Source organism: Bolinopsis microptera, chromosome 8 (genome assembly GCF_026151205.1).
Source record: "Bolinopsis microptera isolate Bmic1 chromosome 8, MBARI_Bmic_1.0, whole genome shotgun sequence".
Taxonomy (NCBI): domain Eukaryota; kingdom Metazoa; phylum Ctenophora; class Tentaculata; order Lobata; family Bolinopsidae; genus Bolinopsis; species Bolinopsis microptera.
This window is the reverse complement of record NC_087079.1, coordinates 4,326,562-4,344,076: the sequence shown is the minus strand read 5'-3', so window position 1 is coordinate 4,344,076 and position 17,515 is coordinate 4,326,562. Positions and strand designations below refer to the sequence as shown.

Genomic DNA, 17,515 nt, shown 5'->3' with positions numbered 1-17,515 from the left:
TATTGTAGAAGGGCTGAAATGTAAGTGAACCGCCCTCATTTCCACGTTGCTAAGATTAATTAAGACTAACGAACAAACTCGCAGTGTGATGATAATATGACTCTAGTTGGATATCTAAGCCTCGTTATCACTTGCTCTCTTCTTGGACCAGCAACCAGTAGACCCAGAAGACATTCTAAAAGGATATTATCTCCACACGGTAATAGACTTTGATAATACCGAGGAAAAAAATCAAATTTATTCATTAAAGTTTGATTGCTTGATAAGGTCCCCTATCATAAATCATAAAAGATATAGGTTTGTAAATTGCCGCATCTTTTGATCGTTGATCCACAAAAACTGCATAATGCTTCAAAATATATTAATATTATAATTAGAATGGTGCAACGATGCAGTTTTTATCATATCACAGAAGTTCAAAATTGATAAGTACTAAAGAGTTATAACATTTTCAGAAATAAAAGAATTTGCCAAGCCCCCATCAGCAGTACAGCCAGACGATCAGGAAGAAATCAAACCTCCCAAAACCAAAATCAGTGGTGGTAAAATCAAGTTTCAGACTCGGCCCAATTACATATCAGGTTTGAATTTTAAATGTTTTTAACAAAAAAAACGTTGCACTGAATTTAGAATTAAGTTACATTTTCATCAAATTCTTTTCCAAAGATTTTATTTAAATCCATGTAATTGTCACCGATTTAAAATTAAAATGGCTATTATCCAACTTCAAGATTTTATGTTAAAAGGTTGTTTTATACCGAAAATGGAACAAAAAGAATATTTTCCCATATTTATTATTTCTATTTTGATTTAATCTATACTTTACCCAGATAAGAGGCCCGATGATAACCAAACAACAGAGGAAGAAAACGGCCATTATCAAATTCCTTATAAAAGTATGTACCTTATAAATTCTTTTAACTTCTAAAATTTATATAAAAGTTTAAACAATTATTCCCCGAAGACGTTTTCACTACCACCCCGTTTGGGATTTGAAACTTTGACACTCGTCTTAACTTTTAGTCCGACAAATATTCGACAATAATCGAAACCTGATCAGTAGGTGAAACAAAAGAAGGCTCGCAACACATCGTGCCAGTAACCCACCGACCTGTTCAGCGCGTGGAGAGCACCACTTCCGAGTACTATACAAAGAGCACCAGAGCTATCAGCACAACCCCTCCCTGGCATCAGCAATTTATCGACCTTCTCGACCCGCAGAAACCGGAACACAGTCTCAAGAATAACAACATCGGAGGTCATGATGACATGGAAATTTGGGCAGAACTCTCAGACCTCTCAGCTTACAGTACGAATGATATGCTTATTTTTATTTCGTTAAAACTTTTTCCCTGCCTGGCACATCTTAAGCTAGAAAGCAGTAAAATATCGCTGGCCTCCTTTGACTCAAAATTCCGCCATTTTATGTCCCAATGAACACAGAAATGAAACATTAAACAAGAAACCCTCTCCAAGCAGGAACAGCAATATCAGAGCAAGCCACATCCACAACTCCGGACTACTCTAAATGTCAATGTGCATTTATAGAACCTGATAAACTTTACAGCATCTTGGTTGATGCTGATAACAACGGATACGATTCTATTCCTTACTATCGTAGACTGGTTAGTGATACAGTGATCAGTAACAGTTATTCAAATCAAACATTTTGTTTCTGTAGAGACGTTAAAAAATACGATTTCCCTTATTGTGTATTCAGAAATTATCACTCATAAGTGTCCTTCAATACTGTTTTAAAAATTAATATCATAATGATTATTTGATCTCACCAAGAATTCCGATTTAGGATCTACTGCAAATGGGGCTGTACAGCAACGAACAAGCAAAAAGATGTTTCCACTACTGTAGACACCGAACAGTCACCGTATCACAGACTTACAGCAGCAAAAACATGCCCACGGTAAAAAGCCATATTGAACACTATAAAATCCTGAGTGCAGTAAATAATGCTGTGAGATGTAACATTTCATACTTGGTTCGATTAAATGGCAGAATGTCGCAAATCATAAATCAGCTATATTTTAAGATACAACCTCTGGGTATAAGGGAATGGTAGCCGTTATTTCCCGCCTCCGTCATATTCATTATTCATGCAGTCGGCCAGCTTTGGGTTCTAACTAGATATTATTGCCTTTGAAAACCCATTTCCGATTTTTTTCGCCTTGATCTGCATTCTGATGCGATATAAATTAATTTCATGCGTGAAAATAAAAGGAAATTATTGGGGTTTATCTATACTTGAAATATAAAAGGAGATTATCAATCACAATTTCAGTATGGTCCAATAAGGCGGATCGATATCGAGATTGTGACAGGATCAGTGGACCCTGATGCAATGAGCATGATCAGAGCTCGACAACATTGCTACCAGGTACGAATTATTCAATAACTTCCCTACGAATCGATTTTGACTTTCCAAAAGAAGACAGTTATAGTTTCTGACAAAATAATATGACGCTCAACTCTTATTATAACATCGATACTGAGTTTGAGCCAAAACTTAGATTTAAATATTTGGACAACGTGTTTGTGCACCTGTGTTAATGTTTAACGGGTGATACTTGTAAAATATTTGTTCCAAGTAAAGACCGTCGACTCGTCCAACTTGGCACGCGTCTTGGAAAGTTGTTAACCTAAAAGTTAAAGTTTGCAAATATTTCAGACGTTGAAAGCACGGAACGTGACTGTGAATGATAGGGACCTGTGTTATGACAACTACAAACCCACCCACGACAGTCCGCAGCCTTCTACCAAACCGGTTTGTAACTTGCATTCCTAAAATAACTTGAAGTGACCTGAAATACTGTTTGGTAGGCGGACCGAATCTCTAACTGACTGAATCCCTACCGCTTACCCTAACCCTAACCCTAATCCTAACCGGGACTAACCCTTACCACTTCATAAGTCATAACTACTACTACTAGTAGGGATAGTATCTCTTCAAGTAGTTATAAGGATAGGGTCCGCTTACCAAACTGTTGTAGATATTTTATGCGTTAAAAATATTTTACCGCAAAGAGGCCGATGTTTATTTGTCCTCTTTTTTTGTTGTTTTGTTGTTGTGTTGACAATAATAAAATTGTAACTTCAGAAAGGCCTGAATGTGTGGACTTGCTGCAAAACAATACAACCTCGAGGATACTACTGACGACAAGTATTTGGCTAAATTCCAACAATGTAAAGTGTCCACTGCTCACGTTGAAGTTGATGCCGAGCGCTTTCATCGTATCCAAATTACCTTCTACGGATCCTAAAATCACCACGACTAAAACGAACGAACTGAAATTACTATTCTAGAGCAGATTCAGAATATGCTTACCAGCTAGATTTAATGTAAAGTCGGGTTTTGCAGGTGCCGTATTAAACAATATTCGAATAAATTAACTAGTAACTTAACTAGTAACATAACTAATAGGTACTGGTAGCGTTAGAAGGCAGAGGTAGATGAACATTTGCAATTCTCGTCGTATATACGTTAATTCTAGCTGCATTGTGTTAAAGCAGTAGAATTGACTAAAAAACTAACTGCTAGACTTAGCAGAAAACAGGACAAAATAGGTTTTTAGAATATTTAATAATTTTGAATGATAAATAATTTTTATTTATTTTGTTAAGGTAATTAATTTAATTTTACCTAACTTGTGCATGAAACTTGCGCATGGTTTCCCCTTAATACAGATCAAGTAATATTGAAACGTTCATTTCATCAAAACAATGGTTTTTCCCTTACTATCTAATAAAATAACACTAAACAGTCTGAATTATAGTTCCCAATTAAATTGTATATTATTGACAATTAAACATTGTCTAGAAAGTAATAAAACCCTAGTAAAATCCAGTTTCAATTCTCATCTATGAACTTTGCATAGTTTCATGCATTTCAGTTTCATCTTTATCTGTATCGATATCACCTAGTGCTAAATCAGATATTCCATCTGAATGAGTATCTCCTGAATCAGTATCTCCTAAATCAGTATCTCCTAAATTAATTAACTTAATAAGGTAATTAATTTAATTTTACCTAACTTGTGTATGAAACTTGCGCACGGTTTCCCCTTAATACAGATCAAGTAATATTGAAACGTTCATTTCATCGAAACAATGTTTTTTTACCTTACTATCTTATAAGATAACACTAAACAGTCTGAATTATAATTCCCAATTAAATTGTATATTATATTGACATTTGACAATGAAACATTGTCTAGAAAGTAATAAAACCCTAGTAAAATCCAGTTTCGATTCTCATCTATGAACTTTGCATAGTTTCATGCATTTCAGTTTCATCTTTATCTGTATCGATATCACCTAGTGCTAAATCAGATATTCCATCTGAATGAATATCTCCTGAATCAGTATCTCCTGCATCAGTTACAGAATCTCCTGAATCAGTTTCACTATCACCAAAATAAGTGTCACCCGAAACAGTATCTCCTGAATCAGTGTCACCTGAATCAATTTCAATATCTTCTGAATAAATTTCAGCATCTTCTGAATCAATTTCAGCATCTTCTGAATAAATTTCCGCATCTCCTGCATCAGTGTCACCTGAATCAGTATCTTCTGAATAAATTTCAGCATCTTCTGAATCAATTTCAGCATCTCCTGAATCAGTGTCACCTGAATCAATTTCAATATCTTCTGAATAAATTTCAGCATCTTCTGAATCAATTTCAGCATCTTCTGAATAAATTTCCGCATCTCCTGCATCAGTGTCACCTGAATCAGTATCTTCTGAATAAATTTCAGCATCTTCTGAATCAATTTCAGCATCTTCTGAATCAATTTCAGCATCTCCTGCATCAGTGTCACCTGGATCAGCATCTCCTGCATCAGTGTCACTATCACCTGAATAATTGTCACTTGAAACAGTATCTCCTGAATCAGTGTCACCTGAATCAGTGTTACCTGAATCAATTTCAGTATCTTCTGAATCAATTTCAGCATCTTCTGAATCAATTTCAACATCTTCTGAATAAATTTCCGCATCTCCTGCATCAGTGTCACCTGAATCAGTATCTTCTGAATAAATTTCAGCATCTTCTGAATCAATTTCAGCATCTCCTGAATCAGTGTCACCTGAATCAATTTCAATATCTTCTGAATAAATTTCAGCATCTTCTGAATCAATTTCAGCATCTTCTGAATAAATTTCCGCATCTCCTGCATCAGTGTCACCTGAATCAGTATCTTCTGAATAAATTTCAGCATCTTCTGAATCAATTTCAGCATCTTCTGAATCAATTTCAGCATCTCCTGCATCAGTGTCACCTGGATCAGCATCTCCTGCATCAGTGTCACTATCACCTGAATAATTGTCACTTGAAACAGTATCTCCTGAATCAGTGTCACCTGAATCAGTGTTACCTGAATCAATTTCAGTATCTTCTGAATCAATTTCAGCATCTTCTGAATCAATTTCAACATCCTCTGAATCAATTTCAGCATCTTCTGCATCAGTGTCACCTGAATCAGCATATCCTGCATCAGTGTCACCTGAATCAGCATCTCCTGCATCAGTGTCACCTGAATCAGTAACTTCTGAATCAGTTTCGGTATCTCCTGAACCCATTTCAGCATCTTTTAAATCAATTTCAGCATCTCCTGCATCAGTGTCACCTGAATCAGTATCTTCTGAATCAGTTTCACTATCACCTGAATGGGTGTCACCCGAAACAGTATCTCCTGAATTAATTTCAGCATCTTCTGAATCAATTTCAGCATCTTCTGAATCAATTTCAGCATCCTCTGAATCAATTTCACCTGAATCAGTATCTTCTAAATCAGTTTCACTATCACCTGAATGAGTGTCACCCGAAACAGTATCTCCTGAATCAATTTCAGCATCTTTTAAATCAATTTCACCTGAATCAGTATCTTCTAAATCAGTTTCACTATCACCTGCATCAGTGTCACCCGAAACAGTATATTCTGAATTAATTTCAGCATCTCCTGCATCAGTGTCACCTGAATCAGCATCTCCTGCATCAGTGTCACCTGAATCAGTAACTTCTGAATCAGTTTCGGTATCTCCTGAACCAATTTCAGCATCTTCTAAATCAATTTCAGCATCTCCTGCATCAGTGTCACCTGAATCAGTATCTTCTAAATCAGTTTCACTATCACCTGAATGGGTGTCACCCGAAACAGTATCTCCTGAATTAATTTCAGCATCTTCTGAATCAGTGTCACCTGAATCAATTTCAGCAGCTTCTGAATCAGTGTCACCTGAATCAATTTCAGTATCTTCTGAATCAATTTCAGCAACTTCTGAATCAATTTCAGCAACTTCTGAATCAATTTCAGCATCTCCTGCATAAGTGTCACCTGAATCAGTATCTTCTGAATCAGTTTCAGTATCTCCTGAACCAATTTCAGCATCTTCTGAATCAATTTCAGCATCTCCTGCATCAGTGTCACCTGAATCAGTAACTTCTGAATCAGTTTCGGTATCTCCTGAACCAATTTCAGCATCTTCTAAATCAATTTCAGCATCTCCTGCATCAGTGTCACCTGAATCAGTATCTTCTAAATCAGTTTCACTATCACCCGAATGGGTGTCACCCGAAACAGTATCTCCTGAATTAATTTCAGCATCTTCTGAATCAATTTCGGCATCTTCTGAATCAATTTCAGCAACTTCTGAATCAATTTCAGCATCTCCTGCATAAGTGTCACCTGAATCAGTATCTTCTGAATCAGTTTCAGTATCTCCTGAACCAATTTCAGCATCTTCTGAATCAATTTCAGCATCTCCTGCATCAGTATCTCCTGAAACAGTATCTCCTGAATCAGTATCACCTGAATCAGTGTTACCTGAATCAATTTCAGTATCTTCTGAATAAATTTCAGCATCTTCTGAATAAATTTTAGCATCTTCTGAATCAATTTCACTATCAGCCGAATAAGTGTCACCCGAAACAGTATTTCCTGAATCAGTGTCACCTGAATCAGTGTCACCTGAATCAATTTCAGCAGCTTCTGAATCAGTGTCACCTGAATCAATTTCAGTATCTTCTGAATCAATTTCGGCATCTTCTGAATCAATTTCAGCAACTTCTGAATCAATTTCAGCATCTCCTGCATAAGTGTCACCTGAATCAGTATCTTCTGAATCAGTTTCAGTATCTCCTGAACCAATTTCAGCATCTTCTGAATCAATTTCAGCATCTCCTGCATCAGTATCTCCTGAAACAGTATCTCCTGAATCAGTATCACCTGAATCAGTGTTACCTGAATCAATTTCAGTATCTTCTGAACAAATTTCAGCATCTTCTGAATAAATTTTAGCATCTTCTGAATCAATTTCACTATCAGCCGAATAAGTGTCACCCGAAACAGTATTTCCTGAATCAGTGTCACCTGAATCAGTGTAACCTGAATCAATTTCAGTATCTTCTGAATCAGTTTCAGTATCTTCTGAATCAATTTCAGCATCTTCTGAATCAATTTCAGTATCTTCTGAATCAGTTTCAGTATCTTCTGAATCAATTTCAGCATCCTCTGAATCAATTTCAGCATCCTCTGAATCAATTTCAGCATCTCCTGCATCAGTGTCACCTGACTCAGTATCTTCTGAATCAGTTTCAGTATTTCCTGAATCAGTATCATCGTCATCAGTTTTAGTAATAATTTCGTCATAAAGGCGGTACATGACGTTGCCATCTGTTGATTTTAACCAAGGTCTCCAGACCGACTGTTGGGAAATACCTCGACCGCTGTACTTGAACTTGGATATTGGCTTCACATCGGCCCAGTGATTCCGGTTGATCCTGGGGAAATTGAGGTTCAGCTAAAATTTATGGAGATAGACCCACGTACAATGGCGTATTCTATATAGCATATAATGTATAATGTATAATGTATAGTGTATAATGTATAATGTATAATGTATAATGTATAACATAAGCTCATTTTGAGGTTTCTCATAATAACGAAATATATTTGAATTTCACCTGCTGATCATCTCATCGACCATTCCAGGGTATTTGTAAGCTATATTCCTCTTTTCCCTGGGATCTGTCCTAAGTTCATAAAGTATGACTCTGTTGTCAGTGTCGTCTAGGGAGTCATTCCGGTATCCCTCCGAGTTCCAGATTGTCCACTCGTTTTTGTTCTTCCAGCCAGCGTAGATTGATTTTTCGTTTCCTGATAAGTTTTCAATTGAATAAAGGAAAAATGTGATAATAATACGTGTAGTAGATTTAACATTTTTAGTACTAGTCACATATTCAGTAGGAATTGAGGGATCATTTTGTTCCTTTTTAATAACAATATCTGACCAGGTTGCTGAGCTATGCAGTATGCATGGGACCGAAGACGATCGGTCACCATTTCAGTGTTTGAAAATCAATGACCAGCCTTATTGGTTTATGAGATACGATCGTTCTATGTGGTAACTAGGGCGGTAACTATAGGGCGGTAAATGAGGCACAAAGTAATCAACTCGTAGTTTTGAAGTAAGAGGGTTGCACTGGTTGGACTTGAGTCAGGGTTTTAGTTGTACCAACGCCAAACGATTTGTCTTAATACTAGCAGGCCGGTAGTTATCAATAATTGTGGGAGTATGAAGGGTTCCCGTTAATTAAGGGTTGGAGATTAAGGACTGTAGTAACGCATCAACACGAACTGATCTTGTTTGCTTAATTTGTTCAGAATTTAATTTGCTTATGCTATTTACCGTATCCCGTATTTACTGTTGACGCTAACAATAACTGGTCAACGGTTAACTGCTTTGTAACAGTTACTGCACTTATTTTTAGGATGATGAAGTATTCCAAGAATCTTAAAATCTCATGACTGGCTGAGCACAGTCACAGTTGCATAATTTCCACATTTTTAATTTTTCCACTGAATCAAAAATCTCTCGGCAGAACGATCAGATCTGAGAAGGGACTGTATTGTGTCACTAAACGGCAGAACGATCAGATCTGAGAAGGACTGTATTGTGTCACAGAACCTTATCTTATATTGTGAGGTAGCCAGTGATGATCGTTGGTACTATTGAATTGCATAGGTATTGTTGAAGCCAATAAAGATTAACCGAAAGATATTAATCATTTAAAAGATTTTGATTTACAAAAAAGAGAAAATAACTAAGTTGCCAACATAAAAACAAGGGATACAAATTATTTATCGACTTACCAATGATCATTTTCCATGATTTCCATATGTAGACCACCAAATCTTTAAAAGGGGGCACTTTCCCTGACCCCCTCATCTTGCCACCATTTGCCTCTTCTCCAGTATCACTTGTAGAAGTATCACGGGCTCCATCTCCGGACTCCTCCGTAATATTGACATCATCATCCGTGTTATCAGCTATTATTTCCGTGCCGTTCTCAGGTCTCGCCAGATTACTCCCCTCTTTGTGTACTGTCATCTTATCACGTTTAGTACTCCTTGCGTTCGAGTTGTACATGTCTGTTCGCTGTATATTTATTAACACCTGAAATGTTACCGTAAATTTGGGGAAAATCGAGGAATCGAATATACAGAAAAATGAGCTGATATGTGTCCGATACAAACAGTTTCCTTTTTTACAGAGGCTTTACCTGCGTGGTCCAAAAAAGGATACTGTGTAGATACTTGGCCTAACTCTGAGGTTAGGTGACTCTAACTCTGAGGTGTGGAGACCCTAACTCTGAGGTGTGGCGACCCTAACTCTGAGGTGTGGCGACCCTAACTCTGAGGTGTGGCGACCCTAACTCTGAGGTGTGGCGACCCTAACTCTGAGGTGTGGCGACCCTAACTCTGAGGTGTGGCGACTCTAACTCTGAGGTGTGGCGACCCTAACTCTGAGGTGTGGCGACCCTAACTCTGAGGTGTGGCGACCCTAACTCTGAGGTGTGGCGACCCTAACTCTGAGGTGTGGCGACCCTAACTCTGAGGTGTGGCGACCCTAACTCTGAGGTGTGGCGACCCTAACTCTGAGGTGTGGCGACCCTAACTCTGAAGTGTGGCGACCCTAACTCTGAGGTGTGACGACCCTAACTCTGAGGTGTGGCGACCCTAACTCTGAGTTGTGGCGACCCTAACTCTGAGGTGTGGTGACCCTAACTCTGAGGTGTGGCGACCCTAACTCTGAGGTGTGGCGACCCTGACTCTGAGGTGTGACGACCCTAACTCTGAGGTGTGGCGACCCTAACTCTGAGGTGTGGCGACCCTAACTCTGAGGTGTGGCGACCCTGACTCTGAGGTGTGACGACCCTAACTCTGAGGTGTGGCGACCCTAACTCTGAGGTGTGACGACCCTAACTCTGAGGTGTGGCGACCCTGATTCTGAGGTGTGGCGATCCTGACTCTGAGGTGTGGCGACCCTGACTCTGAGGTGTGGCGACCCTGACTCTGAGGTGTGGCGACCCTAACTCTGAGGTGTGGCGACCCTGACTCTGAGGTGTGGCGACCCTAACTCTGAGGTGTGGCGACCCTAACTCTGAGGTGTGGCGACCCTGACTCTGAGGTGTGGCGACCCTTAGAGAAGAGGATATGGGGAAATAGAAGATGAAGGAGGGCGAGTGGCAAATTGAATGAGTAGAGATTGATTGGTGCCGGTTATATTATAAATATTCAGAGATCAAAGAGATAAAAAACCACGAAAATATGCATTAGGTCACTCCGGTTTTATCCAGTTCCGCAGGCACAATAAAACGCTTGGTGCATGTTGCAAAGTTGACATGAGTCAAAGTTGAAAATGTCCATGCTAATTGCTGATGCGCAATACACAGTGGAGATCAAAGTTTTTTTGTAAATCCTTCCTGGTCCCCTCGCCCTCGAAATCCTCTGAGAATTCTAAAATAGAACCAAGATAAGGACATATTTTCGTCAAATATGCTGACGCACACAACACACATACACATGCACCTTACACCAAGTTTCTTAACAGGTTAACAGGTTCCCTTATGTAAGTACCGGTCAACAACCATGAGCTGTTTACATTTCTCACTGTTAGGTCCGATAATGAATATTGATGGTAGCCACTAGTCGAGGGAGCATGTTGCATTATTGGGTTACAATTAAAGAATAACCAGGGCCGCGGTAACCGGCGGTAACCGGCGGCGGTAACTCATAACGAATAATTTAATAAAATGGTTTCCAAAATCGAACCAGGGAAAATAAAATTACCATATTATAATAATTAACCGAATGGCTGCAAATAACGACAATAATCATCAGTTATCATCATTAAAAGAAAAAAGATCTTCAAATTCTATACTCACTGTTTCTCTGCAAGCCCAATTGTCAGAAATTGAATCCCATATGTTCACCCCATCAATAGCGGAATAGGAATTTCTGTTCTTTTTCTTCCGCCTGCCACTTGCCGGATTATTATCCACTCCAGTGGCTAAGAACTCAAACGTTGGGTACCAATCAGAGATGTGATGGAGCTGTTTGTTGATATATCCGGTTTTATCCAACAGAGGACTATTAACCCAAGCCAGAGCCCTGACGCCCCCCTCGTAGTAATCCTTCTTACCACCCCTGAGGGGGAAATTACTACCGGGTCCGTCTAAAATAGCTCCATTATCACTGGTAAACACGATCAATGTGTTGTCCAGCAGGTTCAGTTGGTTCAGGGTTGAGTGTATCCTCCCTATACTTTCGTCCATGAAGTTTACCATGCCTGCATATGTTCTAAGTTGGCTGGATTTGTCTGCGAAAAATGGCGGTAGGTTGGCTCTATATCTTTCGGGGACTTGGTAAGGTCCGTGCGGTGCTTGGTAGGATAAAAATAAAAACAAAGGTTCCTCACTGCCCGTGCCATATTGGTTAACATGCTGTTCTAAAATGTCAATCGTTCTGTTCGTGTAAATCTCCGTGCTATGAACATTTGCATAGCTTTTTAAAATCTTATCAACTATGAGCCCGTTTTCTGGTTGCCGGTAGTTGAACCTCATATCAAAACCCCGTCCGTTCTGATGTTTGAAGTAGTCGCCGGAGCCTAGGTACATGCCCAGGAAGGTATCAAACCCCCTGTTGACAGGGGTATAATCTGGACTGGACATGCCAAGATGCCACTTCCCCACCAAATGGGTCTTGTACTGATGTTCCTGCATCATCTCCCCTATTGTCCTATCCTCCAGGCCACCTATCTGTCCTGGCTTCATGTTGCCGTACCAGGATCCAGTTTTAATACCATTTCTACCGGTCATGAAGGCCGATCTGGTGGGAGAACACTGGGGCATGACGTAATGGTGATTCAGGATTACCCCTTCAGTGGCCAACGCGTCTATATTGGGGGTGGCAATGAAGCTGCCTCTGAAACCCGCGTCCTGGTAGCCGATATCGTCTGCCATGATGAACAAGATGTGTGGCCGGAGAGCGGTTGAAGCAGTGAGGCATGTTTGGAAAAGGAATATGAGGACAACCACCGTGATATTCGACATGTTTGTCTAATTTCTTAGTTTAGTTTTGACACATGCTTCCCACAATAAAGGATTTCCTGCGCGATGGTGAGGAATCTATTTGATGATCTGATAGCGCTTCTAGAAATAAAGTAGTACTGTTATCCGAATGAGATCAGTCTTTCAATGTTCAATCCTGATAAGGCGATTCTTAGAAAATACAAATTTTGACCAAGCATTTGATCTCAAAATCATTAACATTTGTAATCTAAGCAGCAAAGAAGATTGTTATAAACGGCATGAAATGAATTTGATGGATTCAATATATCGCTTTATAGTTATTTACAAACACAGACGATTAAAGAAAAATTGAAGAAGGTCGCAACCTCGTGTTCGATTACATTTATGAGCAACATTAGCAGTGGATAAACCTGAACAAATTAACTTATCAGCACGATTAGAGTATCACAGTGCTGGCAAGAATAACCGTTACCCATTCTACCTTTTTTACCTTTTTTACCTTTTTTATTTTTTTACCCCTTCTACCCCTTTTACCCCTTTTACCCCTTTTACCTTTTTTACCGCTTCTACCCCTTTTACCTTTTTAACCCCTTCTACCCCCTTTACCTTTTTTACCCCTTCTACCCCTTTTACCTTTTTTACCTTTTTTACCCCTTCTACCCCTTTTGCCTTTTTTACCCCTTCTACCCTTCTACCCCTTCTACCCCTTTTACCCCTTCTACCCCTTCTACCCCTTCTACCATTCTACCCCTTCTACCCCTTCTACCCTTCTAACCCTTCTACCCCTTCTACCATTCTACCCTTTACCCCTTCTACCCCTTCTACCCCTTCTACCCTTCTTACCCCTTCTACCCTTCTACCCCTTCTACCCTTCTACCCCTTCTACCCCTTCTACCCTTCTACCCCTTCTAACCCCTTCTACCCCTTCTACCCCTTCTACCCCTTCTACCCCTTCTACTTCTACCCCTTCTACCCCTTCTACCCTTCTACCCCTTCTACCCCTTCTACCCCTTCTACCCCTTCTACCCCTTCTACCCCTTCTACCCCTTCTACCCTTTCTAACCCTTCTACCCCTTCTACCCCTTCTACCCTTCTACCCCTTCTACCCCTTCTACCCCTTCTACCCCTTCTACCCCTTCTACCCCTTCTACCCCTTCTACCCCTTCTACTCCTTTTACTCATTTTTAATTTTTTTAAGACTCATCAAAAGTCGTTTAACTTTAGTAGGTTTAGTTTTAGTTCACAATATTCTAATTCGATGTTATAGATGACAGGAATACAAATTAATCATGGTGAGATTCTTACAAAATTTCCAATTATGATTTATGAACGAGAAAAGCGATCGACCGATTTCATTCTCGGTATGATTTTGTGTTTCGGTACGGTAACAGTAATTTAACTTGTCATAATTTTCTTTTGTTTGAAAAAGGAGACAAGGGCCTCATTCCACTCTACCCAATTTTGAGTTTTGGTTAAAAACTCGATAATACTGAATACATTAACAAATGAAAGGCACAGTTGAGGTTACGGAAAACGATTGGCCCAATCAGATTATATTGTCCATTGCTCTTTGCAGTTGATTTTCCCTTAGCCAGATGACACTAAACTTTCAACGAGGGTAGAATATATTTAGGAATCATTTAAAACGCCAACGGTGTAGTAAAGCAGAATGAAGAATTGAAAACGGTCGAAAGTGATAATATAGCTGATTATTGTTAATAATAATAATAGTTGATTCTTAACCGATGCAATTAAGAAACTCGGTATAATAGTAACACATTAACCTTGTAAGTTATTTGATGCGTTAAACTACATTAGTTTGCAAAATCACCATCAGTATGGTCCTAAATAAACGACATGTACATAAACGTAGCGACTACCTTTGCACATACTCAGAAACATTTTCTTACAAAGTAAGAATGTGTTTAAAACAAAAATCGTATTCAGTCTGTCAAACGTCATCATTCAAAGATCAAGCAAAAATAGTGACTGTCTCCCGGTATTTTAACAAATATTTGTTAAAATACGGGCAGAACTGTAATAATAACAATGGGCGAATGTCACGCGGTACGTACACGATCAGTATGTACAAAGTGAAATTTCTTTAGAATTAGTTGGTCCCAGCATATCTTATTGATTGTTTTTAGGAGGGATCAATCTGTGATCTTAATTATAAGCGGAGAAGAGACATTTGTTTCAGTTTAGTTAACTTTAAGGGCTACTAAGGGGTTCCGCTAAAAGGTCTCATTTTAGCAATCCTTAAAGAAGTTCATACATTTATAATACTTTCAACACTACTATATAACAAATGATTTGAGAATATGAGTATGACGTAGAAATGTCGATACGTTATTCAGCTATTTATTTCCATTAGAATTTGTCTTTACTGAGTCTATTCAGAAACAATAAGAAATTTGAATGAAAGAAGTTCATACATTTATAAATTTATGCCTTTAACTAAAAGGACGAATGCCACCATTGGCATTAAAAGTTTGCTGGTTGTATTAAGCATAATATAGTAATACAATAGCAAATTAAACGTGTCTCGAACAACTGTAAAAGTTGAATAACACTAACGCCTCTAGAATTAACGAAAAACTCCATTTTGGATTTGTATAGTGTTTGAGGTCATGAGTTTGCTAAAGACGGTATCATTATAGATCCAGAGTAAAATTGACTTATTGAATATACAATTACACAAGTACATATTTGTTTGTCCTTAAAGTTTTAATTAAAGTTTCAATCAAACTGTAAGTTAAACTCTAATTTTAAAGACTGAAATTATTTTCCTTTCGTCGTTGTCTATGCAGCTATTTGAATATTGAAAACAATGAGCAGCCGGGACAAGGACGAAAGAAAATCGCGATTATTTAGGCCAAAAATCGCGGCGCCGCAACAAGCCAAACTAGGCAAAATCGTGGCGAGAATCTCGAAAATCGCAACGAAAAATAATATATTTGCACGAATAGAATTATGAATTAGGGGTAGACTGGTTCGTAGGGTAATAACTTGCTAGTTGGTTTGTGTGTACGACTTAGAGTTAGAGGTGGCTATTTAGAGGTTGCGGCATGTTGCCAGCATTATGGCATCCTTTGTATAAGTTTTTCACTATCACTATGTTCGTAGAAATTCCCTCATGAGTTTTTGTCCATATTGTGTTCGCAAGGTATGTTATAAAGTTATAATATAGATTAATTGTCTTAACAATTGATCAATGTTCTCATTGTTCCAAATCTCACTAATAACAAATTTGTCGCGGAGAATGGGAATATCGCGATTCCGCACTTGCCGCGATTTCCTTTTGACCTTGAGCCGGGATAGTGAACAGCCCTGTAATTCTGAGCAAAAGGGGGCACAATTGCACCAACTTTTTCAAATAAGGGACGTAAATAAATCAAAAAGATATGGCTACTATAACACTATGCTTCAGTAGTTAATAACGACACCGCAGGTATTGTTATCTAACTTATAATCCCAGAATGTGTGTCTGTCTGTCTGTTTGTAATTTCCGAGCGGCTTAATCAAGAAAACGGTAAGAGTTGCGGGACTGATTTTTTCGGTAAAGTGCCGACAATACTCTGACGAAGTTAAATGATAAAGGTTTTTTAAATCGGTCGTTGGTAGGTGGTTTAATTGATGGTTTTGTACCACAAATGTTACATAATATGGCTTGAGCAGAACGGTAAGAGTTACGGGGCTCGCATATATATATGTAGCTGCATAATTAGTGTAATTGAGTTACCCGGGTAAGATTCGCTGTCTATACTATAATCTCATTAGGGGAGGGGGCACTGTTTGGACTGCAGAGAGAGAGTTCACACTTCCATACGACAATGTTATGCGTGTTCACAAATATGATAGGCGGGTGTGGTGTTAAGGGTTAATTTCTATTGATTATTGTTTAAGATACTATTACTATTGTTTAAGATACCATTGGATACGTGAGGGCACTCCGAATAGAATTGCTCACCTAATGCGGGTTCTGACTCAACGGGTAAATGCTCCTACCCTTTTTAACTGCGGCAGTGAAATCCCGGCCGAAGGCCGGGTTACACTAGTGTTATCATAACCACATTGTTATTAATAACAAGCTGATGGCCAAAATTTCAATTGAAGAATAAGGTTCTAAATAAATAAGTCCCATGATCAACGAATTTTAAATAAACCACATCGAAATAAAGTTCAAATCAGAGGTTGTTATCATTTTATTAATTCCACAAACAGGAAACAAATACTCAGTAACGGAAACCTAGATTCAAAATACAAACTGCAGCTGAACGGATACACCTTGGGATCGTTTAAGTTATCCGATCGGTTGATTCCCTCTAAAACATAATGAGATTAACTTATTAGGTGCATTATATTTGAGGGTCGGATGAGAAACCGGATGCTGACATTCACACTTCTACTTGACGAAGAGATAATTTAGAGGCCGCTAGTATACCTTGGCTAGCTACTGCTAGAAGTCTGATCCATGTCTCAGCTCGGTGCATGGATTTGGTATGACTTATCTACGATCAAACTTAATACAAACTCGCGGACAATATAAAACATGATGATGCTGAAATATCAATGTTTGTGGTATATCAATGCAGTTATTGATAAACCTTGGTTCCCAAACATGTTAGCGATCCTCTCGCCCAAATTTTTTCTATTCAAATTAATGGCAAATGAATAAAATTAATGGAAAATTAAATTAATGGCAAACAAACAAGTCCATATCTCCCGCCCAAAGTTTTGGCACACAAATTTTTGGGAAGTAAGTTACCTAACATAAGCAGTAATCACAACAACATTTCCTGGGGACCACAGGCTATCTGTTCATAAACATACGAACCACCGAATAGAGATTCGGCGGAATGACAGGCTGAGCGCCGCCCAGTAAAAAAAACATAAGCTCTTATTTCCAATTGATTATCCTTTTTACAATTAAATCAGTTTTTTGTCGTCTATACCGTCTTATCAGTAGAACTTGCGCCAGTAAAGCTCTAAACACGTACATACGTACCTGCACACACAACCCGGAAATTAAATCTTATTGTTTGTTGTCAAATTGATCAAAAGAAGCTTAAGTTGTGGAAGGATGTTGATTAATCACTCTTCACTCGACTATGTCTATATTACGTGAT

The 17,515-nt window shown here is 38.7% G+C and overlaps 4 protein-coding genes across 7 annotated transcripts; 2 read left to right on the top strand and 2 right to left on the bottom strand.

The window, feature by feature from the left end:
• Positions 1-82: 82 nt before the first annotated feature.
• On the top strand, positions 83-3,729 carry LOC134819752 (uncharacterized). Of its 4 annotated transcripts, none has more exons than XM_063829884.1 (9): positions 83-199; positions 456-581; positions 831-896; positions 1,120-1,309; positions 1,480-1,625; positions 1,808-1,921; positions 2,297-2,392; positions 2,684-2,779; positions 3,113-3,587. In XM_063829884.1, exons 3-9 carry the CDS (start codon positions 843-845, stop codon positions 3,167-3,169), a joined length of 753 nt encoding a protein of 250 aa, XP_063685954.1. In that variant the 5' UTR covers positions 83-199; positions 456-581; positions 831-842; the 3' UTR covers positions 3,170-3,587. The 4 variants fall into 4 exon arrangements, with proteins under 4 accessions (XP_063685954.1, XP_063685953.1, XP_063685951.1 ...); XM_063829883.1 differs by having other exon boundaries at positions 1,477-1,625; XM_063829881.1 differs by having other exon boundaries at positions 89-199; positions 1,061-1,309; positions 1,477-1,625; positions 3,113-3,729.
• Positions 3,730-3,871: 142 nt separating this feature from the next.
• On the bottom strand, positions 3,872-5,593 carry LOC134819905 (dentin sialophosphoprotein-like). Its single transcript, XM_063830058.1, has 3 exons — positions 5,101-5,593; positions 4,441-4,914; positions 3,872-4,001 (listed from the first exon to the last, which is right to left on the bottom strand). The coding sequence occupies exons 1-3, from the start codon at positions 5,591-5,593 to the stop codon at positions 3,874-3,876; spliced, it is 1,095 nt and encodes a 364-aa protein (XP_063686128.1). The 3' UTR covers positions 3,872-3,873.
• A 124-nt stretch (positions 5,594-5,717) lies between these two features.
• Positions 5,718-6,692, top strand: LOC134819904 (protein FAM186A-like; the record flags this gene model as incomplete). Its single annotated transcript, XM_063830057.1, has 3 exons — positions 5,718-5,792; positions 6,193-6,208; positions 6,343-6,692. Coding segments are annotated over 3 exons (441 nt in total), but the record flags the coding sequence as incomplete, so codon positions are not given.
• A 3-nt stretch (positions 6,693-6,695) lies between these two features.
• LOC134819903 (arylsulfatase B-like) lies at positions 6,696-12,563 on the bottom strand. The gene is made up of 6 exons (XM_063830056.1): positions 11,241-12,563; positions 9,166-9,469; positions 7,977-8,169; positions 6,944-7,793; positions 6,800-6,822; positions 6,696-6,699 (listed from the first exon to the last, which is right to left on the bottom strand). Exons 1-6 carry the CDS (start codon positions 12,405-12,407, stop codon positions 6,696-6,698), a joined length of 2,541 nt encoding a protein of 846 aa, XP_063686126.1. The 5' UTR covers positions 12,408-12,563.
• Positions 12,564-17,515: the final 4,952 nt, after the last annotated feature.

What these genes read in the sequence shown, in the direction of transcription:
- LOC134819752 (XM_063829881.1), top strand. Translation starts at nt 97, where the DNA reads ATGACTCTAGTTGGATATCTAAGCCTCGTTATCACTTGCTCTCTTCTT. An exon ending in CTCAGACCTCTCAGCTTACA is followed by an intron (nt 1,310 to 1,476) that starts GTACGAATGATA and finishes ACCCTCTCCAAG; the next exon opens with CAGGAACAGCAATATCAGAG. An exon ending in CTCGACAACATTGCTACCAG is followed by an intron (nt 2,393 to 2,683) that starts GTACGAATTATT and finishes CAAATATTTCAG; the next exon opens with ACGTTGAAAGCACGGAACGT.
- LOC134819903 (XM_063830056.1), bottom strand. Translation starts at nt 12,407, where the DNA reads ATGTCGAATATCACGGTGGTTGTCCTCATATTCCTTTTCCAAACATGC. An exon ending in GTCGATGAGATGATCAGCAG is followed by an intron (nt 7,794 to 7,976) that starts GTGAAATTCAAA and finishes CAATTTCCCCAG; the next exon opens with GATCAACCGGAATCACTGGG. An exon ending in ACACTGATTCAGGAAATACT is followed by an intron (nt 6,823 to 6,943) that starts GTTTCGGGTGAC and finishes ACACTGATTCAG; the next exon opens with GTGATACTGATTCAGGAGAT.
- LOC134819905 (XM_063830058.1), bottom strand. Translation starts at nt 5,593, where the DNA reads ATGGGTTCAGGAGATACCGAAACTGATTCAGAAGTTACTGATTCAGGT. An exon ending in AGATATTGAAATTGATTCAG is followed by an intron (nt 4,915 to 5,100) that starts GTGACACTGATT and finishes ACACTGATTCAG; the next exon opens with GTGACACTGATTCAGGAGAT. An exon ending in TTCAGGAGATACTGTTTCGG is followed by an intron (nt 4,002 to 4,440) that starts GTGACACTTATT and finishes TAATTAATTTAG; the next exon opens with GAGATACTGATTTAGGAGAT.